This window comes from Solanum dulcamara, chromosome 11, assembly GCF_947179165.1.
Source record: "Solanum dulcamara chromosome 11, daSolDulc1.2, whole genome shotgun sequence".
NCBI lineage: Eukaryota > Viridiplantae > Streptophyta > Magnoliopsida > Solanales > Solanaceae > Solanum > Solanum dulcamara.
The window spans coordinates 44,510,745-44,537,612 of record NC_077247.1 but is presented as its reverse complement, the minus strand read 5'-3'; the positions used below and the strand labels follow the sequence as shown (position 1 = coordinate 44,537,612).

The 26,868-nt window shown below is 36.4% G+C and overlaps 4 protein-coding genes and 1 pseudogene across 4 annotated transcripts; 3 read left to right on the top strand and 2 right to left on the bottom strand.

Annotated features, from left to right (window-relative positions):
* Positions 1 to 1,847: 1,847 nt before the first annotated feature.
* On the top strand, positions 1,848 to 4,016 carry LOC129873418 (putative F-box protein At3g25750; annotated as a pseudogene).
* Positions 4,017 to 4,239: 223 nt separating this feature from the next.
* Positions 4,240 to 7,387, bottom strand: LOC129873416 (60S ribosomal protein L18a). Its single transcript, XM_055948510.1, has 4 exons — positions 7,223 to 7,387; positions 7,021 to 7,136; positions 6,859 to 6,922; positions 4,240 to 4,678 (listed from the first exon to the last, which is right to left on the bottom strand). The coding sequence occupies exons 1-4, from the start codon at positions 7,235 to 7,237 to the stop codon at positions 4,337 to 4,339; spliced, it is 537 nt and encodes a 178-aa protein (XP_055804485.1). The 5' UTR covers positions 7,238 to 7,387; the 3' UTR covers positions 4,240 to 4,336.
* Positions 7,388 to 8,335: 948 nt separating this feature from the next.
* Positions 8,336 to 15,141, bottom strand: LOC129873417 (60S ribosomal protein L18a-like protein). Its single transcript, XM_055948511.1, has 4 exons — positions 14,689 to 15,141; positions 11,181 to 11,256; positions 10,668 to 10,782; positions 8,336 to 8,724 (listed from the first exon to the last, which is right to left on the bottom strand). Exons 1-4 carry the CDS (start codon positions 14,900 to 14,902, stop codon positions 8,665 to 8,667), a joined length of 465 nt encoding a protein of 154 aa, XP_055804486.1. The 5' UTR covers positions 14,903 to 15,141; the 3' UTR covers positions 8,336 to 8,664.
* Positions 15,142 to 17,686: 2,545 nt separating this feature from the next.
* Positions 17,687 to 19,125, top strand: LOC129874194 (GDSL esterase/lipase At4g10955-like). The gene is made up of 2 exons (XM_055949444.1): positions 17,687 to 17,852; positions 17,955 to 19,125. Exons 1-2 carry the CDS (start codon positions 17,716 to 17,718, stop codon positions 18,913 to 18,915), a joined length of 1,098 nt encoding a protein of 365 aa, XP_055805419.1. The 5' UTR covers positions 17,687 to 17,715; the 3' UTR covers positions 18,916 to 19,125.
* A 240-nt stretch (positions 19,126 to 19,365) lies between these two features.
* Positions 19,366 to 23,016, top strand: LOC129873485 (F-box/kelch-repeat protein At3g23880-like). Its single transcript, XM_055948589.1, has 2 exons — positions 19,366 to 20,800; positions 22,442 to 23,016. The coding sequence occupies exons 1-2, from the start codon at positions 19,588 to 19,590 to the stop codon at positions 22,450 to 22,452; spliced, it is 1,224 nt and encodes a 407-aa protein (XP_055804564.1). The 5' UTR covers positions 19,366 to 19,587; the 3' UTR covers positions 22,453 to 23,016.
* Positions 23,017 to 26,868: the final 3,852 nt, after the last annotated feature.

Here is a 26,868-nt window from a genome sequence, read left to right as displayed (position 1 = left end):
ATCCTTTTTTTTTTAATTCATACTCTAATTACTAACCACGTGTTTAGATTCTTTTACGACTTACCGAGGACATGACCCTAGATAGGAGGGTGTGGAGGACACAAATTAGGGTAGAAGGCTAGTACATAGTGGTTTTATTCTCCCTTATTCGTAGGCGTATTAACGCACTATGATTTCTTGTACTCTGATGTATGTTATTTATGGTATTTATGTTATTATCCAATAATAATATCTACTGTTTTTTGTGCTTTGATTATACTATTGTTTGGACCGTTTTCGTCATCTACTTATCTACTTATTTATTCTAATATTCTTGTCTGACCTTTTTCTATGCTTTTATTGAGCCGAGGGTCTTTCGGAAACAACCGTCCTACATTGGTAGGAGTCAGGTCTGCGTACACTCTACCCTCCCCAGACCCCACGATGTGGGATTTCACTGGATTGTTGTTGTTGTTGTGTTTAGATTCTTTTACTCTTTTCATTTCACCCATATGTTTCTTCCTTTGGTTAATTTTCATGTCTTTTTCCCTTTGGGAATTAACCCATAAAATTATATGAGATAATTATTGTTATATTAAAAAAAAAACTATTTATCATTGGATATTTCATTACTTTCATATCTCTCATTTTTAATTATCTCGCGCATTTGATACCATGAGAGTATATAATATACTATGATGGTATCAAACAGTTTCGCTAAAGCACTGTCTCTTTCTTCTTGATATCATCAGAGTATAATATACTTTGATGGTATCAAGAAGAAACTGTTTGATACCATCAAAGTATAATATACTCTAATGGTATCAAAGAGGAACAAGAGAAGAGGCAATGACGTAAATATATGTTTGATACCATGAGATTATATATATACTCTGATGGTATCAAGGAGGAAGAGACATTGTTTCAGTGGAACTGCTTATACCATTAATGTATATTATACTATGATGATATCAAGAAAAACTGTTTGATACCATCAAAGTATAATATACTCTGATGGTATCAAAGAGGAGCAGTGATGCTGATGTCAGCATGACGTCATGCGCGAAATTAAAAGACTGAAAGTGGGATAAGAGGGAAATAGTTTGGGTCATGAATCTATTGAGGGTAAATAGTTTGGATTGAGTCCAATTTGAGTAAATAGTTTCACAATTGATCTATTTTGTGCAGTTTTCCCAAATTATATTCATTTAAATTTGGGTTAATTATTAAATCATACATTGACCAACTCAATTTAGTTTAATTAATCAAAATTGGTTGTTAGTTAGTTCAAATTTATTTATAAGAAATTTTGTCAAAATATTTCAAAAAAATATAGTATTATGAAAATTTGATGTGTTATTTGTAGATAATAAAATTTACATTAAAAATAATAATAATCAACACTAAAAAATATCATGAAGTATTTAATTTTAAGTATCACGAAGGAGGGGGATTTGGGTAGTTTAGGATTGGGTATAAAATAGGAGACGTGAGGAAGTTTAAATAATTCAAATACGTAAAAATAATGAAATCCTGAATGCATTAGGAACAAAGACACACAAAGAATAGGATAATATATACATCATTTCATTTAATTTATTTGTCTTGTTTTAATTTGATATGATATTTTTAAGAAATTAAAAAAGATTTTTGAATTTTGTGGCATCCTTTAATTCTATAGTCTTAAACATGTCACATGTTGAAATTAAAGAGTTATAAAAAATATTTTTTAAAAAAATAGGACAAATAAATTAAGTTCCATAAAATTGTTGAAATATTTACCGAATAAGGTAAGGAAAAGAAAACCTATGTAAACTAGAAATCAGAAGCATTAGTCCTATAAAACCAACCTTCATATTGCTGTTTGGGCAAACCAGTACAAATTAAACCTGGATATACAACTGTTGCTCTAATTATATTATTTCATTCCCAATTGATATATCAGATGGCGTCGGGCTGGTCGGAGATTCCAGTGGGTTTGTTGAGGTTAATAGCTAATTGCCTTGTTACATTTACTGATCAAGTTAGGTTCGGATGTGTTTGTACTTCATGGAGGTCTGTATTGCGAACTATTCATCGTTCAATTCCGTGGTTACTACTACCTCGTGATGAAATACATGAAAAGTTTCTTTGTTTCCATGAAAAAAAGGTTCACAACCTTGAGTTTATTCCAGAGGTCCTAGGTGGTAGCAAGTTTGGAGGATGTTCCCACGGTTGTCGGTTGGTTAGTTTGTACTAATGATTTCTCTCCTACAATGTCTCTCTATAACCCATTTACTAAGGTTGTAATTGCCCTTCCACCGAGGTATAACTTTCCTGATGTGACAAAATACTGTCCACCAGACAAATATGAGTTTGAAACCTATGATAGTGATGGCCACAGGAAAATTTACTTTAGGGATGCAGATTTTGTGCACAAATGCTATATAGACAAACTTGTCTTATCTTCAGCTCCTACCAAACCTAATTGTATGGTTGCTGCCATTTATGGTAGTAACTGTTGTAACTTGGCCTACTGCAAACTTGGAGATAGGTGGACATGCATTGACAAAGGTATGAAGAGCCATGATGATGTTATATTTCATGACCAAAACTTACTATATGCTGTGACATTCACAAGTCATGTGCACGTATTTGATTTGTCTGCTGATTCTCCAAAACTGGTCGATACTATACAACCACCACTACCACCACCACAAAAACAAGGGGAATGGGAACCGGATAAACGAAGCTGCTTGGTCAAAACTTCAATTGGGCTGCTCCTGGTTCAACGACATTTGTTCTGGACAATCTCTATATGGGAAAGTAAGTGTCAAAAAACAAAATTCTTCAACTTATATATGTATGAACCCAGCAGTCGAAGGTGGTGTAAGGTGGAAAACATGGGTGAAAATGTGCTGTTTTTGGGACTAAATACATCAGTTTCAACACCTTCTTGTCTTCGTGGATATAAAGGGAATCATATCTATTTTACAAATAGTTTAATGGTTACCGACACCGGATCCGACAACTTATGCAGGAACTTTCCAACAGACTGGTTGCTACTTCCACAGCTAAGAAGGCTTTATTGAAAGCTTTAAAAGAGTGGGAGAAAGGGGACGCTAGAAAGATTCTTCTTTATCGATGGTGATCGGTCATGGAATCCATAGCCTTGCTTCTTTTTCGGCCAAATCCTGATTTCGTTTTGCTTCTCCCGATCGTCGAGCCTGCCCCAACAGCATAGAGCTTGGGAAGCTCGGATCCGGTCAAGTTATGAACAACAATGAGCACTCAACTACTAGTAAAAGGGGAGAAAGTTCACTTTGAGATGAGAAAGAAGGTGCTTCTTGCTTACTGTTCTCCGGATTTTGCTCTTGAAGATCCTCTTTTGAGAACCTCTATCTCTTTCTTCAAAGCCTCATTCGAAGCCTGTCAGTCTTACATACGCACTAATAATCTCATGTACATTCCGAACTGAATCCTCTACCCCATAGTCAAACTCTAGCCGATCTAACCCAAAAGTCTGAGGGATGAAAAGCTGAGACTCAAACTACCTCTGAACCAACAATGGCACGGCTCAAGCAAAGGAGAGATAAAGAAAAATCAAAGATATAGTGATCGACCTTTGACCTGGGCTGGGGAGGGACTGGGGTCGCTTTTCTTTAGGACTTTAGTCCGTAACAAGGCTCGAAGATCTCCGGCTAGATTTGAAATGGATCTTGTCTTCGTGGATATAAAGGGAATCATATCTATTTTACAGATAGTTTAATGGTTACCGACACCTTTCATAGTCAACAAGGTCCTTATGAAATTGGTGTCCACGATTTGGATAGTACAACTGTACAGTGTTTGCAACACTATCATAGTGAAAAATACTGGTTGTGCCCAACACCAATTTGGTACATACACAACACTGAAGATTTCTTTGAGCACTAGTCCTGGGATGGAAAAACAAATCTTGTTTTTTTCACACAATTAGTTTCTTACAGTCTAGCTTTTCTCTGTTTATGTCTAGTTATTCTTCTTCATTTCCTTCATGTATAGAAACCAATTTGTTATGTCTAGTTCCTTACAGTCTAGCTTGTTATGTTGTTGTAAATTTATAACCTTCTTCCTGTCTTAAATATTTCAAGCACAATTTGTCTTCACGCATTTCTGGCATACCCAGTGAGACCTCTGACCTCTTCTCAAATTGCAACATCACCAAGATGAATCAAACGAAAATCAACTCCAGATCTACCACCAATGCTAAAAAATATATATTAGCTAGAACTTCAACAATACAAGCAAATGGAAATCCATGATTAAAAATATTCTAATAACCACCAAAATTGCATAAATCTGAAGTTGCTTCTCAATGCACATATGACCAAACAAGTTACATGAACAAGTTGGGCTTAGTAGCCTTGTATGTAGTCTTGAGTTTCCTAGACGGTGGCCTGACTTTCTTGAGCACCAAAGGGAACTTAATCTTGGAGTCATGGAACTGCTTTGTGCTCTCCCTCTTGCAGAGCTTAGCTGGAATGGTTGCTGTCTTTATGATCTGGATGCAGTGATGGCGAACTCTGTGGCGAGAAGCCATCTCAGTGTACATCTGCTCCACACCACCATTCAATGTGGTGTCACGGTACTCCTTGTACATGTTATGATATCCCGTTCTACTTTGGTAACGGAGCCAAATACCATAATTCTTGATTTTTGTTGGGTTCTTCTCGAAGATCTAAAAAGTTGAAAATATAATCTTATAGTTAGGAGGTTCAACACAGCATTTATAGTTAAAGGAGACGAAAAAATTGCTGAAACGAAATCTCTCAATTTGTGGGAACAACAAAGACCAATCACGAAAATAAGTAAAATTCAGGAAATCTTATAAAATCTCCACAAAAAAATTTAAACACAGCAGACAGAGAGACAACAGCGATTAGTGCATGATGCAGTGCCACAATAACCAAACCATTAAGGTCATACCGATGGTTGAACGGAATTGGAAGGAAGATATTCTATTTGCAAGAATAAGCACAGGTACCAGGAATGACTATCATTGGATTATAAACAGGCAACAAAACTGAACACTTTGAATAGTAAAGAAAGACTGCAGGACTGTTCCACTAACAGCTTATTAACCACAGTTAACCTTTTAAAAATGATTAACACACAATAAATAAAACTAAGGACTACAGATATGGTGTGCACATCTTGTACCAAAAGCATCATTTCATGATTGTCAATAAACAAGACAAACAACAACAGAGCCTTAATCCCAAGCTAGTTGGACTAACTATATGAATCCCTACTGATTTTGTTCCATCTGAACTAGTTTCATCTGACTATTCAGTTAAGTTCTCCAACACTAAAAGCTACATCTTGTACCAAAGCATCAATTCAGGATTTCAATAAACAAGACAAAAAAAAGAACAGCAGAGCCATAATCCCAAGCAAGTTGGACTAACTATATGAATCCTCACTGATTATGTTCCATCTGAACTAGTTCCATTTGACTATTCAGTTAAGTTCTCCAACACTAAAGTTAGCTAGATTTGCTTCTAACAAACAAATCACTAGTAAGATCAAAACAGCTCTAAGCAAAAATGGACCAATGTACATTTTCAAATCTGTTGGTAAAACCTTCAAATTTGAACCTCCTAAGCATTTTAATTAGAAGTTCTACACCAAGTTGTTGCAGCATTTTTCTAACATCCTATCATAGCTTGAAATTCCTGTTGCACAGTAAGAGGCGCGCCTCTTATCTCCCCTTTCGAACATGGTGGATATCTGTGTTAATTACGTCCCTACAACTTAATCCCCTGTCCAGCCCACCACACACACGGATTTCTTCTCCTTGACTTACCAAATACAATCCAACCACCAATTTGATGTATGGGTCATGATCACAAAGCATGTTGACCTTAACCACCACCCACCCCAAAAACATCACGATAAAACCAAATGCAAACTCAAACTTCATTAGCAAAAGTAAATGACTGAAAAAGACAGATCACAAGATATGGCTGCTTCACGGTATACTCATTTGAAACCTTTACTCCAAAACACGAGAAAAAGAGAAGTGATGTAAGCATAAGAATAGAAGTGTTGTTTGACAATTGTCGGACCAAAGTTGTTTCACTGAGAGTGTGCTTAAATACTTGTTCACCTTTTGGCCAGAACTCTGATCCGATTAGGAAGTTGTGTTCTTCTCTCTAATTTGGATTAGACAATAATAGGGTCATCTCTCTAAGTTCACGCGGTTGATAAGTACATGTTTGGTCAGTGATGGTTTGCACAAGAAAATAGAAACTTAGTTGATGATGGTCTGTTGATTTGTAGTGTTCCCATGCCACCACCAACAGAACTTGAGAGAGCTGGAAGCAAAAGCAGCTAGTCCACATCAACTTCCAGTACTTTTTTTTGTGGGGGAGGGGGGGGGGTTGATGTTGACTGTTTGTATCATATGCATTAAGTTGTCAGGGTTTGAATGTGCTCCTTATGCACAAAAACAAGGTAAATAGCAGTGATTCTAGCACATATTGAACCTAGAGCATATTATTGGGGCAATAAAGATGAATGGGTAATTGAAAATGCAATCTCAAAATCAAATCTTTTGATAAAAAGAAAAAAAACTTATCTTGAAGATGGATTTACACCAAGGATAATCACAGCCCAAAAAGAAAGACACCCTTGGATAAAATATACAGCAGATTTCACATATGCAACCAAAACTTCATACGATTTACATTTGGTTATCCAAAAGCGCAAATCAATTAGAATCCCAATACTTTAAAATAAAAAAAACTACTTACCAAATACTAAACACCATACACCAAAATTGTTATCATTGAACTACTAATCATAATCTAAAAATACACCGAGTCAAGAGAAGTAGAGAAATGAATCTCATCATACCTCATTAATAGCCAGCATCTGACCGTTGCTCTTCTTCACCTTCTTAAGCTTCCTCAAGAAATACCTTTTTTCCAACCAAATCAAACAAAACCCATTTAGCATAAGCATTAACCAGCATATATAGATAAGAAGAAACATTGGGAAAAAGTTTTAAAAAAATACCAGAATTTGGACTTAGCACGAACTTCATTGGTAGCCCACAACTTCATACGATAAATCTTGGGATGCTCATCTGTTTCAGTGGGCAAAGCTCTCCCGACAACCTGGTACTGATGGAACTGCAAAAGAATGAACACCATTGTTGATCAAACCTTGAAAGATTCAGATAAAAATGGAAACCCAGTAAAGAAAGAAGAGTCTTTACCTTGTACGTCACCATTTCGGCAAAGCTCTCTTTCCCTCTGCACTGCTTATGCCGTCGAAGTGAGTGAAGAGGAGGAAGAAAGAGTTTTTAAGTTAAAAGAGGCTTTACAGAGAACCCTAGCTCCTAATTTGGGCTAGACAGATATTTGGTGAGGCGGCCCATGTCTTAATATTACGTTTGTTGGAATCAGGCTAGGTCTGAAAAAACATGAGTAAACAAAATGATTGAAAATATCCTTGATATCCAAAACAAAAAAAAATATTTTACTCGATATAGATTTATATTTTCATATCATAATCTAACACAAGTTATGCCTCAAAAGACATAACAATTTATGTTGTTTACCCACAAACAGTGGATGAGACAGGATTTTCAATAAGTGGGTTCAAAATATGAAGAAGTAGACACACGAACTAGCTGAAGGAGGTTCGACATCTACTATTTATACATAAAAATATTATTTTAACAATATATAAATAGTATAATTTTTCGCCGAAGGAATCCCCTAGCCACTATGTGGCTCCGCCCCTGCCCACAAATTATGCCATAAAAGGAATAACTTAATTCCAATACATTTAGCATAAGTTAAAAATCCACAAGTTATGTCACAAGAGGCCTAACTTAATTTCTACCGAATTTATGGAGAAAAAAATAAAAATTCTTTAACTTTATGTTTAGTGAATTAGGTACTATACAACTTATGTCCAGATATAACAACTAAGATTATCCCGAGCGAATTAAATTTAGCGCACAAATTTTCATTAAATATATAGATTTGAAAGAGAAACAATAAATACCACTTCGAAATATGACAGTCCGTGCAGAAACTTAGAAAAACCATCTAACCAATCATATCGAACCTACCCAAATCGATTTTTAATTTTTTGTAAAAGAGTTACATATTCCAATATGAATTAATAATCGTATTGAAAATTAGTATAAGAACTTTTTAATTTACAAAAAATATCTAATTGAATTGGATAAATTTATATTAAATCTATTTTATATATTAAATTTAGTTTTTTTTTTTAAAAAGACTTTATGGAATTTTTTAACCAACAAAATGGTTCATCTGGACTCTCACGCATACATGTATCCAAAGAAGCCAAAATCTCCAACAATCTTCAAAAATGATGAAGTTCCCCCAATGGAGCAGCAAATTTTACACTCTGAATCTCCAATTTAGTTCTGCAATTCTATTGGGAAGTTTTCAAAAAATATACATCACTGTTGGAGCAAAACCAAGAAGTACCATAAACATTACAAAGGAAAGTGCCTGTTTAGTATAAGAACCACCCAAGTCAATATATGCTATGCAATTTGAGAAAAAGAGATATCTTACAAACAAAAACCAATTGCAAAAGTTTCCCTTTCCTTTCTCTGTTTCCCCCCTTTCTTATGGAGATCGCCACAACAAGTTACAGATTGCAGCCTGGATAGCCTCACCAGGAATGAGTTGCCTTTGTCATACCAAAAGTCACAGCAATCAAAGCAAGCATGGCCTGATTTACCAAACAAATAAAACAAAAGTTAGAGGCTGACATCTTATGACAAAAGAAATTAAGATATAGTGAAGTAATGGAGTGCTCTGCGGATACTGTGCTTCTATTGGGTACTGCAGAAATCAGAAAGCTAATCAGTGCATAGCTACAACTGCTTGGGTGGTAACAACAAACATTTGTCTATCCATGATCTTATCTTCCCTCTATTTGTTTCCTCCCCCCATCTACCCTCAACCTCAATCAAAGAAAGGCTTAAAGCACCTTCATAGCATATTACAACTCACGTTTAGCATTACTAAAAAGAATATGCTTGAGACTACAACAGATTACTTATGTATTACAAGCAGAGCAACATTAGTGCACAAGAGTATTGGTGCAGGATGGCTTATTCGCTTACATGGAAGGCTTTTATGTGACAGCTAAGAAGTTGCACCAATTCAAATTTGGAAGAATTAAACTGCACCCTACTTGGATACAAATCCACAATCAGAATAAGATTGAACACATGAACATAAGGCCTAAAGCCCCAGCTTTCCTGAATCAGTCAACACCAGAAGGAAAAGTAACACAAATATATAAAGAAGTAAAAACTAATGCAAGAGTCATATTAGGACTTTCTATCGAGAATAAAGGCTGTTGTTGAATAATTTGTGAGAAATGCTTCATTGCAGCCTCATAGGAATGACAATTAGATGATTGGGCTAATCTGGCAGACGGGAACATCAAACATGCTCATATGAAAAGGGGCTAAAAGCAATTGCTCCAAAAAAGGGCAGCTAAAAGAGGTTGGTCTTAGAATTAATTACCAAAATATAATCCATCTCTCAACCTAGTCTAATTGTTCCATCCTTTTAATGTTCCTCTAATATATGGTCATAGAAAAGCCAAGCTATAATATACATTTAGGACTGTTCTTAAATAAGGTAAATATCCATAGGAAAGGGATATCTAAGTGAAATGAAGTAAATTCCTAAGCACTCACAGGGTGTGACAAAATATAGTTATTCAATATCAAATCCACGTACTCTAGAAGTACAAAACATTTATTCTTTTCAAAATTTATAGCTGCCCAAACCAAATTTCATTACTCATCCTATTCTATTTATATGGCACAATATTTTTCTTAGTTTGTACAAAAACGAATTAATACCTTTCTATATTTGCAAACTCTTCAACTTTAAACATCAAATTTTACCTTAATGACATGCTTTTATATCCATAAAAGCTACAAAACATGATTAAAACCATAAGTTCCAAGGGTACTTGCTATGTGCTGAAAGTCTTTCTGTTACTCTGTACCCAATGAAAGTGAGTAATTGTACCCCAACAATATTGCTCAACTTGACTCCTAGAAAAACATATTATGCCCAAGAATGTGTGACAAAAGGGATATCATCAACCATACAATTGAACCAAAAACAAAGCACTTAACAAACTATTGCTACTGCACATTATCCATCCCAAAAATGGGAGGACTTACTAGAAACATATTTTGTCTAATGCACCCAAGTTGCGAGAGTTAAATCTACAAGTTATATAGCATTCAAACTTCTCATTTAACCTTCCCACTTCCACTCTAACCCAACAAAGGAAATAAGTGGTCCACACACTGCTTAAGTTTGTTCATTTTTTCCTTTTTCCGTTTCATCTCTTGTTAAGTGGTAATCTTATTAATATCCTTTTATCTTCATGATCATATTCATCCTTTTCTCTTTGTCAGACTAAATAACTTTTGTAGAATATCACGGAGAGTTATAGCACATGTGAAAGGATCCCAATTTTAGGATCACCCATAACACCAGTAGATAGAAATGATAGCATACATCTGACATTAAGCCAGTATTAAGTTTGAGGCTAACATAGCCATGCCTGGTGAAATCAAGGCATATAAAGTATCTACCGCATAGTAATTAGAGAGAGAGAGAGAGAGAGAGAGAAATTACCCCTAATGTGCATGCTATAAGGCCAGCCTTCTCTCTATAATCAATCCGTACACACAGAAGAAGAAAAGCTCCGACGTACCAAGGTATGGTACCAAGAAAGAAACCAGAGATGAACCTGGCAAGCAAAGGAGAAAAAATTGAAAGTAAGCCAACATTGAAATCTTAGTCAATCTTTACAGCAGTCATAAATTGAGTTTATGAAAATCTGGTCACTGAAACATCAGAAAGAGGTAAATCCAGTAGCAACTATCAGATCAGGCTTTTTGAAATCACTGAGTTTATTCCTGTGCATCTTCACATTGTTTCCCCAACATCCAACTTACCAGTCTTTATTTTAATATAAATTAAGACTCTGAAGACGATGAAAGAGCTCTAAAATAATAATAAAACCTGAGTATGCTTACACATATCACATTTTTCGCTTAAAGCAAAATATTTATCAACCTGACCACAATATATAAAGAAAATTTAAAAACAAGGGCTCAAGAAAAGGGTGCCAGAATAGGAGCATACAAGAACCAGCCGATCCCCACACCACAGCAAGGAAGACGGTGCTCCCTTATAGGTCTACCTTCAGCAACTGCATAACCTAAGCCATAGTAAAGAAACATAATGAACATGGTGTATAGCATCTGATATTATAATAATGTTTTAAACAACCAAATATTTTCAAACTAGCATTTAGAGCAGAAAAATTTTTAAAAGCATCTTCAAAAGTGTCATTCCTGAAATTTTTCGAGACAGCATGTATAACTGGTTCAACATTCTTCCTGGGCCAGTTCTTTTTTAAATAACGTTTGACTTCGGTCCTACAACTTTTAAACGCTTTGAGAAAGTTGGAGACATCACATACTGCCTCTGTCAGATTTTATGTGGAAGTGTGTGACTGGGCGCACAATTTTAAAAATCAAAGAAAACTTTTGACATGTAAGCAAAAAAACACCAAAATAAAATTACGAAAATCCAGAACTCCAAAATTTTCTGACAGGCAAAATCTAAGGTGGATTCTCTGCTTTAATCATTTTCCTTATTCTACTCTTATTCTTCAGTTAACTTTTCAAGCAACACAATCTTGATTTTGAAGAATCACGAAGCTACTCAATTATCCATTAACACATCAATCATCACCCGTACTATAGGTATCTTCTTTATCTTTTTAAGGGGGAGGAGGCATTTTTTTCAAAAGTGAACAAAACATTTTGTTTTATAAATAAAAGCAGCCAAGCACTAAGCGCTGGACAGTACAAAAAGGGTCACTTCCCAGCAACAAAAAATTACCAATTGCCTAGTTATAATCCCTGTTCAAACTGAAGATAATCTATCAAATTTACCACTATTTATAGATTCTGTAAATACTACCAAAAGGCTAGAAGAGATAAACATCCAAATTCAGAATATGTGCTTAAGTTGCTGTGCCCCAGAAGCACCTCTGATTGCTCTTCTTCATTATCACGCATGACGCAACATACAGAAAATGGAATGGTTCTCCATTTCTTTTCTGCAGATTCTTATTGCATTGACAACCCTACCGGTTTCAAAAGGTTCTATAGTAATCCTTGGTATCAACCAGCTAACACCAAACATTGCCAAAAAGAGTTTTCACAGATGACTAGCGTAAGAACAGCCAGAAGAGGTATTTGCTGTCCTTGGTCTCCTTTTCACAATGGAAAAACTGTTGCAAATTTACATTCCCCTTGAGTGAGACAATCATAAAGGGAAAACCCAAGTAAGACAGGCTACCTTGAATGGTGTTTTAGAGCCTCAAATCATTTACCAAATCCATTGAGGAAATCTGCAGACAGTTGGGTTAAGCATTTCGTAGTATTGTTTATACGGTGAAGCTCTTCCTATTAGCAGTCTCCACATTGGTGTAACTTCTATTTCAAGATCTAAATGAACTTGGTCAATTGCCTGCAATAGAGCTGTCACCCTTCCACTTTCCAATCAAACAGCTCTTCCACAAACCTCTGAATCATTCGCCATCTACACGGTGCAACTGATAGTCAGTGTTTGAAGTAAAGTTATACAAATCAGCATATCTTACTTTCAAGGAAGTATGACCAAGCCAAGAGTACTATCGGAATTTCATTTTCTTCCCACTTTGCACTTTGAACTCCACTTCAGATGAGGAAGTGCACCAATGTTTCCCGACTTGCTTCCAGACTCATTACTCAATTGGGACAATTGTTGTTTCTAACTTCGAAACTCATTGGATAATGGATTCACTCCTCTATCCTTCTCAATTTAAATAAGAAATATGAATGAGTGATGTGTGGTATGCACACATCACACACTATACTACCTTTGCTATTGAACCAAAGCGCTGAGGCCGATTTGCCTTCCTTATATTCCTTCCCATAGATTCTTTATTTTCACTATTTAGAACTTCCTCTCCGCCTTTTCAATGACGCCCCATCAGGTCGAAGAAGATTCCAGTTATGATAGCCATCCCCAGGATGCGGGCGTGGACCCAGGATGTGACAGTTGACACTACTTTTGACTAATCATTTAAATTGATATGGAAAACTCTTTACAAGATTGACATAAAGATCAGACACAATCTCACCTCACAGAGCATGAGAATTCTTAAGTAATTATTCTCCGAGCACACATAATCAAGATATCATCAACTTAAAGAATGTGTGACAATTCCATTGAGATTAAGTTATGTCTCCCTACACGGTAACCTTTTAGCTAATTACGACGAACAGGGCCTCATGGACTATTTTGCTTAGTCCTTTCATGACTATTATTGAGAGAACAAGGGCAGGGGAATTCACTGTCTTGCCATTGTGAGCTATGAAAAATACTGCTGGAAAGCCATTCATAATCACCGAAAGCTTTACTATAGAAATAAAGAATTGAGTCATTCGAATCCACTTCCCACCATAACCTATATCCTTAAAATGTTCAACAAGAACCTTCTGTTCACATGATTGTAGACCTTCTTGATGTCTTAACTTTTGTATGGATATGTGTATATTTTGAGGTTTTTAGTTTGAGATCATTATTTTCTATTTTTTTTTTAAGTACAGATAAACAGAATGTGTTAGATCTAAAATCACATGGAGGTAGTTGTCTTAAAAAGTACTACAATCTCTCTAAATCAATGGGGACTGAGGTAAAAGCACCATATCCGTGATACCAACTAATAGAAGTAAGGGCTAAAAGCACCATGCCCGTGATTCCAACTAGTTAAAATTAAAGCTTAGTAGTTGTTACTTACATAAGATCTTTGATTGTCAGGAATCATTTCACTTCTGTTACAGACTTGTATGTCTGTGTAGAACAAGTGTGAGATTTAGTGAATCTTTTAATTAGCTTTCAAAAACATATTATTAAGTATTGAAATGAATTTGACCTAAATAGAGTGCAATGGTTACAGAAGACTCATTAAGCCAACTCCAACTAATTTAGAATTGAGACATAGTTGATTCATGCTATTTTACTACTACAGCTTGAATTTCTCTAGAGTATTTTGCTATATGGGATGGCTTTCATTATGTTTAAATTTTTGCATAGAGTTCACCATATGATACAAAATTCATATGGCATTTTGATGAGTCCTGATTTGAGGGCTATAATCTCTTCCCTACACGTGCCCTACTTGATATAGCTAAACTTACAATCTGCATTATCAATCCCTTCTTGTAAATCCTCAATGAAAAAACCATACAACCATTTTTAATTTTGATCGGTGACAAAACCATACTACCATCCAATCAATACTATAACCAATAACACTTACATGTATATCCTGTATTCTGTTCCAAATTAACAGATTTGTACCTTAACGAATCATACAAATGCATGCTATATATACTTGATTTAGCCTCTCTTCCCCCTAGGTAAGGTAAGGTCTGCCTATGTTGTTGTTGTTGTTATTTTAAAAAGACAGATGAAAAGTTGAATTAAAATACTCAACTTTAACTTAATTGACGGAAACAAGCAGAATTCATCAACAAGCCTAAAAGCAAAAAGATCAGCGCCTGTAGATATATGAATATGTGGGAAAGCACACCGTGAACAGTTTGATAACCATGAGGATAGTATTGAGGAGGAGCGCCGGCGGCACCAGGCGGAGGAATGGGCTGAGGAAAACCAAACACCGGCTGAGATTGTGGAGGAGGCGGCGGATGATTAGCTACTCCTTGAAATGTACCGTAGTAATAGTTTGGCGGCAAGGGTTCGCCGGTGGCCGAAGAGGCCCTGTTCTTCCCATCTTCTTCGTCCATACTTTCCCCTGATTGAGATCGAGTAACGGTTTAGGGTTTCGGGATTGAGTTGAAGTCGTATTGTTTCTGACGCCGATTTTCAGAATCAGATCGGCGCGGCGCTGAGATAGGCGATTTCGCGGTCTTCGGTTTATCTTAGGGGGTAAGGTGTGCTGATGGTTTTGTCAATTTGTTTTTCAGCTTGGCTTAGCTGGTAAGTTTCACGCCAACACGTGGGCATAAAAATTTATTTTGGATATATATTACATTAGATGCCCCTAACACACTGGAAGATTTTAGATTTTATGAAGCAAAACTCTCTTTAGTGCATAGCCGGTTTATTATTGCGGATTGACTTCTCCTAATGACATGTAGAAATGTGATAGAAGAGGTTAGTTCAGAAAAGGAAGGAAGTTGAGTAAGGATGAGCTATGACAAACACAAAGAGAAGATCCACTTCAGGATCATTTGAGTTATGTATTAGTAAATAATTAAACGAAGAGGAGGTCTTTTCTACAAAGAGAGGCCTCTTATACTGGCTGTCAAACTAAAGTTATGTCTTTGAGCATCCAAAAATTAAGATATGGGTGTCTCATACTCCATTTGAGAAAGAGAGTTCGACTATGGTAGGAATGACACAAGTAACTAAGCCTTTCATTGAATATGAGCATTAGGATAAAAGGAAGCATAGTACAGCATATAAGGTAAGTAGTAGTACATTCCCTTCCCCTACTTGTCCTTGTGAATTGTGTCTGCAGTCGGGGACAAGGCAACCGTCTCCATTTTCCTAAAAGTAAGAACTAAACCAGGCTCATTAAAAGAATTAAACTATTTAACTTTAAATCATGTTTAGGTTGAGTAGGATCAAGACAAAATATTTGGAGTACAATTTAAGTGATGTAACCTATGAGGCGGATAGGAAGTGAGGTTTGATACTTAGGTCATTTAAAAGAGAGGAAGTTTAATTTCAAGCATCTTAAGTCTAATCCAAGATAGTGGGAGATTGATGAGGATGTCACTTACCGCATTTGTCCAGGGGATGGAATGGAGGCTCACATCCGTAGTCTTGTATAATAAGAAGGTACCACCAAATTTTAAAGACAAGTTCTACACAGTGGTAGTTAGACTAACTATATTTATTGAATAGGCATGAATGTTGGCAAGTCAAGAAATCTCATGTTCAGAGGTTGAAAGTTGTAGAAATGAGAATATTGTGATGGATATGTGGTCATACCAGGAGAGATAGGATAAGAAATGAGGATATATGGGATATGTGGGAGTGACTTCGGTGAATGAAAAGATACGGAAAGCGAGACTGAAATGGTTAGCGCATGTGAAGAGGAGATGTCTAATGCCCCAGTGTGGAGGTTTGAGAGGCTGGCTGTGGATGGTTTCATGATAGGTAGATAAATCGAAAAAGTATTGAAGATGGGTGATTAAACATGGCATGTCTCAGTTCAAACTTATCGAAGATATGATCCTAGATAGAAGGTTGTGAAGGACAAATATTATGGTAGAAGGTTATTAGGCAGTAGTGCATTATCTTATTATTCGTCCATACTATTTGTTATAGTATTGCTCATGTAGTTTCTAGTCCTTCGATTTCTATTATTATTTGTTGTCTGTATTTCGACTATCATATTATTTTGTTGTAATTATTGTTGTGTTACTATCTGTTTTTTTTTATTATCTGTTATTAATTCTTGTACTTATATTACTTTTTTTTTCTAGACCGTTATGGACTATTTTTCCCTTGAGCCGAGAGTCTATCGAAAACAACATCTCTACCTTTGAAGTATGATCAATAAAGTTTGCGTACACTGTATCCTCTTCAGACCCAATTTTGTGGGATTATATGGGGTGTGTTGTTGTTGTCGAAAATTGAAATTTTTCTTTTTGTAAAGTTGTAGTGCTTGGTCATTTAAAGTTTTAACGAACATACTTTTGTTTATTTGATACTATTTAATAAGTAGTTTTGTAGTACTTCCTGAAAAACTCTTTTGAAAAATAATTTAGGAGTTGCTTAAAATCAAATAACTGTCCAAATACTTTTTTGTGTTTTGGAAAGCAAGTATTGGAGTTTTCTCAGTGACTAAAAGAGTTTGTAGCAGAAAATGAGAGGACTTCTATCATAATGTCGTGGTCGTCAAATTAAAATGAAATTACGAAATTCTTTTTTCTTATGCGATTCGTTCAAATAAGGAAATATTCAAGAGATTACTTTGAAATAATATCTTTAAGTTGATTCTTTTCTGAACCAGAACGGAGAAGGATGAGAGAAAAAGGAGATCAAAATGTTTAGAGACTCGAGAAACATTTGTTTAGTGATATCATGTTCTTCGACTTATCCTTGAGATGTTCAAATAACATATATGAAAGTGCATGTGAAAAATTAGGACAAAGAAACGATTTTTATAGATGTATTCCTAGAGCATTATGCTAGTTTTCTTTTAGGTCATTCAGAGCAAAACAGAATCAGATTCTGTTTTAAGCTAATCTATACATAGGAATAGAATAAGATCCAAGCATGTCCAATTTAGCAAGGGTGACTGTACTTTACCAAGCACAAGATAATATGTATAAGATACCATATGTGCAAAAGTATGTACTATTTTTCTTTAATTTGTTATAATATGTATAAGATATGGTGGAAAAATCCACATTAGTTCATTGGTATCCTATACCATACACAAATTATATGAAATGCAAAAGTGATTCCCTTGTAGGCCTTGGGAGGTGTATTTTCTTCTCTTTTTTGAAGGCTGGTTTGTCACATTTTATTTGCTACAACCTCCACCTAATTAAGAAACTCAAGAAAAAAAGAAGTTGCCTAAATGAGAACATATTGGTCCTTCAGAAAGAATTCAGTGGAGAGAAACCATTCTTTCCAGCACCATCCCAAGGCCTTTCATGTATTCGGTCCTCGCCACATTTCTTCTCCTGGATGGAGAGAACTCATCAGCTCCAGTTGGTTAGTTTCCGTTTATCCTTTAATGTCTTCGTTCAGATTTCAATTCCTTCTACTACTTATAATGATGTATAGTGATTGGAGTAAAACAACATAAATGTGTAGGAAGGATGAAAGCTACAAAAGAGCAGTGATGGCCTGCTTTGTACAATCAGTATACTTGCTTGAACTTGACAGGCAAGAAAATAGGTGTGGCATAGAAACTGCCCTTGCACCACAGTGGTGGACACCCTTTAAGTACAAACTGATTGAACCCCTTGTCGATGAAAGAGATGGTTCGATATTTGCTGCAGTTTTGGAGTGGGATCAAGCAGCAGCCCTGGCTGATTTTATACCAATAAGACCAATTGGTGCACCAAAAGTGGTATTAGCCATCAGAGGAACATTCTTGAAGAACCCCACAATAAGGAGAGATATCGAGGATGATCTACGTTACTTAGCATGGGAAAGTCTCAAAGGATCCTTCAGATTCGAGAGAGTCTTATCGGCTCTAAAATCAATTAGCTTCAACCAGCAAGGGAGTAAGAATGTGTCCATCACAGGACACTCATTAGGAGCTGCTTTTGCTCTCGAGGTATACAAGGCATTAGCTGCTGAAGGAACTTATGTAGAAGCACATCTTTTCAATCCACCATCTGTTTCATTAGCCATGAGTTATAGAATCTTGAGCGGAAAAGCTGGATTTGTGTGGAAAAGATTCAAATCAATGCTTCCTTCTCAGTCAGAGTATCAAAGCAAGAGCGTCGCTGAGGGTGCAGCTGAATCTACAGAATCAAGAATCACTTCAGAGCTTAAGCAAATGCTGCCTATGGCTCATTTGTATGTTAACACAAGTGACTACATCTGCTGCTACTACAATTATCCAGATGGAGGACAAAACAGTTCCAATATTGGTAATAAGGAGAAAGAAGCAAAACCTGGTGGAAATGCGCTAACTAGTGTAAAGCTTTTTGTGGTGTCAAAGGGAAAGCAGAGGTTTCTTGAGGCACACAGGCTAAAACAATGGTGGTCTGATGACTTGGAACTCCAAATAGCTCTCAATAACAGCATGGTAATAAGTAGATAGCTCAACTCCTTATACACCATTCAAGCTCCTAAACAAATCAAGGCTAGTGTCTTTAAAAGCCAATCTCATCCCTTTGGCACATTTATCCTTCAAATAAAGTGGATAGAAAACAATATGTACTTGAATTTGGGCTGGTAAAGATTGAAATTTCAAAACAAAAGATTGTAAGGCTTGACATTCTGCATTTGACTTATGAATGAATTGATCCTATACATAAACATTTGACTTGCTAAAGTACTCAGTATCACAACCCTCTCCCCAATTAGATAAATTAAAATTTTGATATAAAAACTAAAGTTTCATATAAACACGTATAGGAAGGCTTTTAGTAAGGAAAACCATATTCAAATACACATTTTTTTTAAAAAAGAAGTTTTGTTTCTCAAAATTACTTTTATTGGAAGAAAATTAAAAAGCACTGTACCAAAAAAAATATGTTAACATCTTGCTTGAATGGGTTTTATAGGTTTGTGCTAATATGATACATTATGTAAACAAAAGTATGGTTTGAAAACCTCTCCTGAGAGCTGATGCCAAAACAGACAAGTCCCTGTCGGGTCCCCTGTTCTGTCACATAAGACAAATACATGCTCTGATTTCGCAACCCTAAAACCCTTCTTCTTTATCAAGATTGTTGTTGTGATTTCGCAAAACCCTTTTCCCGCTTCCGAGATGCCTCCTAAAGGCAAAGGACATGGGAAGAAGAAAGGTAAAGGTAAAGGGAATTCCAAAGAAACAAAATGCAGAGATGCTGCAGAACCAACTTCCCACTTGTATTTCCCAAGAGAAATCATCTCTAATATCCTTTCCCGTCTCCCTGTAAAGACTCTTTTACGATTCAGGTGTGTTTGCAAGCAATGGCGAAACCTCATTTCTATGCCCAACTTCATAGCCGCCCATTTCCGTCACTCTTCTTCTTTGCAGCTTGCTGGTTCATCATCCATTCTTATAGGCAGCCGCCATCAAGAGTCCAACAATCATCTAATCTCACAATACAACTCGCCGGAATCAGTTGTCCAGCTGGACAGCCCTTTTCCTTGTTTCTTCCCCAATATGTACATTGTGGGTCCTTGCAATGGCATTGTCTGCCTTTTTAATCCACCTTGGGGTGAAATGATTAACCTTTGGAACCCGGCGATGAGGAAATATAAGATGGTGGAGCTCTCTGAAAGCTTGCCCATTCAAGGACTGCACTTTTTGGCGTCTGTTGGAATGGCATTTGATTACCAACAAAACGATTTGTTGATCTTGAGAATCTTTTGTGTTGGCATAACATATGCAGTCCCGAACCACGTTGAAGTGTATTCAACCAAGAGTCGAAAATGGAAGAAGCTGAAAAATGAGATGGTTTTTCATATTCTTGAGTTTACTTGCAATGTGATTGTTAAAGGGGTGGCATATTGGTTAGTTTGTATGCCTGATAAATTTGGATCACGTGCTGTGTTTGTGCGATTTGATGTGCGGAAACTAGTGTTTGAGAAGTTACCATCCATAGGAAGGCGTAAGAAGCATCAATATCTTGTGGAATTGGAGGGTTCTCTTTGTATGTTAGACTGGGATCATAAAGATGATTGTCATATGGATGTTTGGGTAATGGATGATGTAGATGGTTGGAGTAAGAAATACAGTGTTGGACCGTTAGTCGGATTTGACCGAATCTTGGGTTGTTTGAGGAATGGTGACATTGTAGCTAAGAATGAAAAAGGAGTGGTATTCTTGTGTGATCCCATAACTAGTTCAGTCAAGGAAAAATTCAGTATTGATAATACTAAGGATGGATCATATGTGATTGTTGACTATTCAGAGAGCCTATTTCTGATAGGAGGGATGCTACCAGTTAAGAAGCAAGATGCTCAAGTAAATTGGCACGCAAAAAACTCACAAGGTTCGGTGATCAATTTATCATTATACTCAATTTTATGTTACTATATTCTTGCTATGTATAGATTCTCAGCTTCCACTTTTAGATGTTGTCATTGCTTCATTTTCTTATCTTATGTGCACGTGTATGCGCTATACAGGCACTAGGGTAACTTACATGAACTTTGATGTGTTAACTACTGTGTGAACTAAGTCTACTGATTACTTTAGTTAATTCTGTTCAATTAGTTGAGATGCATGTGTATTAGTGCTGTTTTTAGCTTCTTTCAGATTTCTTACCATCTTAGTCCTATAACACTATAACATAGACCAATTAAATGAAACGGAAAAAAAAAAAGAGATGATAGAGAATCCGTTGAGAAGTTATCCAAGGTATTCATTGTTACTATAATACTTCCATAGCATTGGTCCAAGGTCCCAGCAAATGTACTTGTGGTTTTAACAAACTGCTCTGTGAACTAGTCAAGACACACACAGACACACTACCTTAGCCGAATAGCAATATTTAAGAAAACATTGGTCCAGTTCTATTGACCTTTCCTTATTAAAAATAGAGTTATGTTGATCTTGCGGAAGAGTCTTTGATATCTAATAAAAGGATAAACATACAGAAAACTGTATTCCCTGGTCTTAGAGCTTTTAGCTTTTAGCTTTTAAGCTGGACTTTGAACCAATGATGATAAATGTGAAATACCAACAGAAGAATATATGGAACTTTGATCATTTTCATTTCATTTTTTTTGGCATTCTCAAAAACAGAAGAATAATGGAACTTGGAAGTCAACAATATGTCATTTTTGTCACAGAAAAGTAGTAATAACATATCGATCCAGCAAGCTATGATAATTTTTAGCGAGGGAAACTTAGAAAATCTATAAACCTTGACTCCTGAACTAGTTTACTTATCTTCTATGGGACACTTCTTTTTCCATTCATTTAATAGCAAGATATTTTTGGATATTCATTTGAAGACCTCATGAATGGTAGAGCTATTCTCCTTGAATGTGCCCCCCTCCCCTCTTTTTTCCTCCGTCTTTACTGATGAAAGTATTAGAATATTTGTTGCCTTTATTCAATTGCTAATTTCCTCCGTTGTTAATTTGTTTATCAATCTTTGAACAACGAATTGACTGGTCATAACCTTGGCATCTGTAGACAATTATTATATACTCTATAGTGTGGAGTGTGTCTGAAGTGAATAAGTGATAGCAGGCACGGCAAGGAAGAGAAAGAGCGAAAGGAAATAGCCCCTTTAGTACTTTGCGGATGATATGGAAAGAGTGTTCGATGGAGTTGCATTTTTTATTTACAGCTTAGTAGAACATTTTTTGTTCTTTGGATATCCTTGGAGTATTTCTAATGTTCCAGTTAGTATTGATGACTGGATGCTATTCGTAACGAGAGACATGCTTTCTTATAGAATTCTTTTGTATACTTTTTTGTTCTTCGGATATTGTTGAAGTACTTCTATTATTGGAGTTCGTGTAGATGCTAATAGTTAAGAAACATGCTTTCTTGTAGGATTTCTACCTTTTGCATACATCTTGTATGTTAAATTTTCCCATTACATCGATAAACTTTAACTCCAAAAAAGATATTTTGAGAAACTTACAAAGTTCCTTTTTTTTTTTTTTTGATGATGCAGGGCTTGCTTAGAGTTATTGATGGGACAGCCCTCAGAAATCATCAGACCTTGATTGCTCCTTTTTGGCTAACCTCAGAGATGGCATGAAGAACTTTTTGATGTCTTTTTAGTTGGAAAATAGTATGCATGTAGTTGTTTTGGTGAATTCATGTTTGAAGTATAATACTTTTTTGAATTCTCTTTGGCTTCGAAACATGTATGTTTATGTTCCCTTTTTTCTTCACTCAATGCTTGGCCTGTACTTCGTTTTGTTTCGTAGTTATTTCCATATGTGAAACTGGTCTGATGCGTATTGGGTGAAGGAGTTAAAACCAAAAGAATTCAAAAACAGATGGTCTTTCAAGGCTGAAGCAGTGAAGAGATAACTTTGCTCACTGCTTCTTGAGCTTATTTGAGCTCTGTTTCTTCACTGATCAGCCATGAAGAAGATAGAGATGAAGAAGATGAAGAAGAGAGGCGTTAGAGAGAAGAAGAAGATTTTATTTTTAGGGCTAACTGTGAAAATGCCCATTACCATCAACAGTACATAGTTGCTATGTATATATAGCTAATTACATTGACTTAACTGACTAACAAATTAGTTAGTTAGTTCTAATTATGTAACTAACTAAAATGACTATACTGCCCTTATTTCTAACTGATTTTCTAACTCCTTTAACTACTTTCTTTACATCTCAACACTCCCCTTCAAGATAGGAGGTGCAAAAATATTCAAAGCTCCAAGCTTGGATAGAAGGTGCTCATGTTGAGCTCTAGACAATCCCTTTGTCAATATATCAGCTAGTTGTTCTTGGGTTGGTAAGTAGTCAACTTTGATCATGCCTTGTTGTAGTCTTTCTCTAATGAAATGACAATCTATCTCTATATGTTTTGTTCTTTCGTGATAAACTGGATTGACTGCAATTTGAATTGTAGCTTTGCTATCACTATAGACCTGCACTGGTACCTTCATATCAGCCTCAACCTCCTTCAACATTCCCAGCAGCCATACAAGTTCTGAAACAGTAGATGCCATGCTTCTATATTCAGCCTCAGCTGAACTTCTAGACACTGTAGTTTGTTTCTTGGCTTTCCAAGATATTAGTGATTTTTCCATCTTGATCAAGTATCCTGTGACTGATTTCCTGGTGAGTACATATGCTGCCCAGTCTGCATCACAAAAAGCTGTAATTTGGTTGTCTGATTGACTGGATAGTAGTATACCTTGTCCAGGTTGTCTCTTCAAATATTTGACTACTCTTAGGGCTGCCTCAATGTGGGACTTCTTTGGCTGGTTCAGAAACTGACTTAATGTTTGAGTACTGAAGGTTATATCTGGCCTTGTCATGTTGAGATACAGAAGTTTACCTATGGGTTTTTGATAGCTTCCTGATCTATTAGAGGATCATGTAGCTCTTCTTGATTTTGGTTCACATGGTCATCATAGAGCTTTGATGTGAGCTTGATGTTGGCATCCATTGGTGTTGCTACTGGCTTAACTGCAGTCATTCCTACTTCTGCTATCAGATCAAGAGTGTACTTCCTCTGATGCATGAGTATTCCTGCTGTGGATCTTGCAAATTCAATCCCCAAAAAGTATTTGAGCTCCCTAAGTCCTTCATCTTGAATGCATTTTGTAGACCTTTCTTTGTCTCTTCTATCAACTTTAGGCTGCTTCCAGTGACTAACATGTCATCTACATATACAAGTACAATGACAATACCTTCTGCTGACTTGTTGATGAATAGGGAATAATAATATTGGCTTTGTTTGAACTTGAGAGAAATAAGAGCCTCAGTAAGTTTGTGATTCCACTGCCTTGGAGCTTGTTTGAGTCCATAAAGAGACTTTGTTAGTCTACATACATTCTCCCCTTGACTGATAAATCCCTGAGGCAACTGCATATATATTTTATCCTCTAGGTCTCCATGTAGAAAATAATTGAAGACATCCATTTGATGGATGTGCCAGTTCTTGGAAGCTGCCATGGCAAGAACAGCCCTGACAGTCACCATCTTCACAATAGGAGAAAATGTTTCTTTGTAATCAATCTTTTCTTGTTGGTTGTATCCTTTTGCTACTAGCCTGGCTTTGAACCTCTCTATTTCACCTGTGGATTTGTATTTAACCTTGTAGATCCATCTGCAACCAATAGGCTTCTTCCTGCAGGTAAGGAAGTGACTTCCCAAGTATTGTTGTTTTCTAAGGCCTGGATCTCTGTCTGCATAGCTTCAACCCATCTTGGATCTTTGACTGCTTCAGCATAACTGGTAGGTTCTATCACAGATGATGTAGCTGCAATAAAGCACTGATGAGAAGGTGACAGATGAGAGTAGCTTACATAGTTGGATAGTGGATATTGAACAACCTATTTAATATTCAGAGAGACAAAATCCTTCAGCCATATGGAAGGATGTTTAGACCTGGCAGATCTTCTAGTAATAGGTGGCCCAGACACATCAGTATCACTTGCAATAGTGTGTGTTTGTATAGACATACACTCTTGCTCACCAGCATCAAGATGCCCACATGTAGCCTCTTCAGAAAGTATAGATAGAGCAGTACTTGGGATTGTGAATGGGGATAGTTAAAGCTGTGGAGATGTCTCACCTAGACCTTGTAGGTTATCTACAAACAATTGCTGGGTGGCTGAGCTATCATCCTTGGCAAATGGAAATATAGCTTCTCTAAACTGAACGTCCCTGCTGACAAAGAATGAGTTATTGTGCAAGTCAAACAGGATATAGCCTTTCTGCACTTCAGAGTACCCCATGTGCACAGCTGACTTTGATCTGGGCATGAGTTTGTCATGTTCAGTGAGATTCTTGGCTAGAGCTAGGCAACCAATGGTTCTCAAATGAGATAAACTTGGTTTTTTGCCATACAATCTTTCATAGGGAGATTGGAACTGAAGCACACTACAAGGAAGTCTATTGATCAGGTAAGCAGCTGCTAGGATACAATGACCCCAAAATCTGATAGGTATTTTTGCTTGAAACCTGAGGGCTCTGGTTACTTTTAGTAAATGTCTGTGTTTCCTCTCAGCCACTCCATTTTGTTGAGGAGTGTATGGACAAGACCTTTGATGGATAATACCCAGTGCTTTGAATATATTATCACATACTGAATTCACAAACTCAGTACCATTATCAGACCTTAAGACCTTTACCACCTTGTCAAACTGATTCTTAGTATACTGCAAGAAAAGTTTAAGAGACACACACACACATCTGATTTGTGTTTAAGTAAGAATAGCCAAGTCATTCTTGAAAAGTCATCAACTATTGTAAGAAAGTACTTGTTGCCATCAAATATAGTTGTATTATAAGGTCCTCAAAGATCAACATGTATCAAATCAAAGCAGCTACTGCTTTTGATGATACTAAAAGGGAATACAGGTCTAGTTTGTTTTGCAAATGGACACACTAAGCATTCAGACACCTTACACATGCTAACTTTATTCATATTGAACATCTTGGCCAGTACAACTGAAGACACATATCCTAGCCTCTTATGCCATAGCTCCATATCTGATTCCTTGTCTGTTGGAGAAGCAGCATCAACAGAGTATGCAGATTCCTTAGCCTTATTTGCATCACGTTGAGTTAATTGGTTCCATAGCAGATACAGACCCCCCCTCTTCTCTACCAACTTCCTTCACCTTTCTAGTGTAGAGTTCTTAGAAAACACAGAAATCAGGGAAGAAGGAGACAGAGCAGCCTAATTCCTTGGTTATTTTGCTGACAGACATCAAGTTATACTTGAATTCTGGAATATGAAACATATTATTAATCAAACTTTTAGATGGTAGACTACAAGAACGAATATGAGTTACTTTAGTGGTACCACTATTTGGTAAGCACACATCCTTAGGAGTGTTAAGTTGAAGGACAGATTTCTTTAGTAACATCTGTAGTTTAGACACCATATGATTTGTTGCCCATGTATTCACTATCCACACATCACTATTTTCAGTTACACATAGAGCCTTACTTACATTGTTTGCCTTATTGCAATCAGGTGCATTGGCTCTTGAACCAGACTGTTGATTCATCATCATAAGAATTTGTTCATACTGATCTTTTGTGAATGTACAACCCTGAAGTAGTTGCTTGACCTCTCTCTCAGCTGTCTTGTTAGAATTAGTAATTGGTGATTTATCTGCAGTGTGCTGTACTGTGTTATTTCTGCCCCACAAAGCTTCATCAGTCACATTTGTGTTCAAGCCATAAGAGAAGTTAGCCTGACTTGACTGCTGAGATTGATTTGTAAGGCTATTGGTGTCTGCATAGACCATGTTTGCACTTTGAGCCTTTTTTGGACTTGAAATCTAGAGGATACCCACCACCTTGTAGTAGGACTCTTTGGTGTGGCCCCTACACTTACAAAAATCACAAATTAAGGATGTATTTTTCTTGAACCTATTGCTCATACCTGAACTGTTTCCA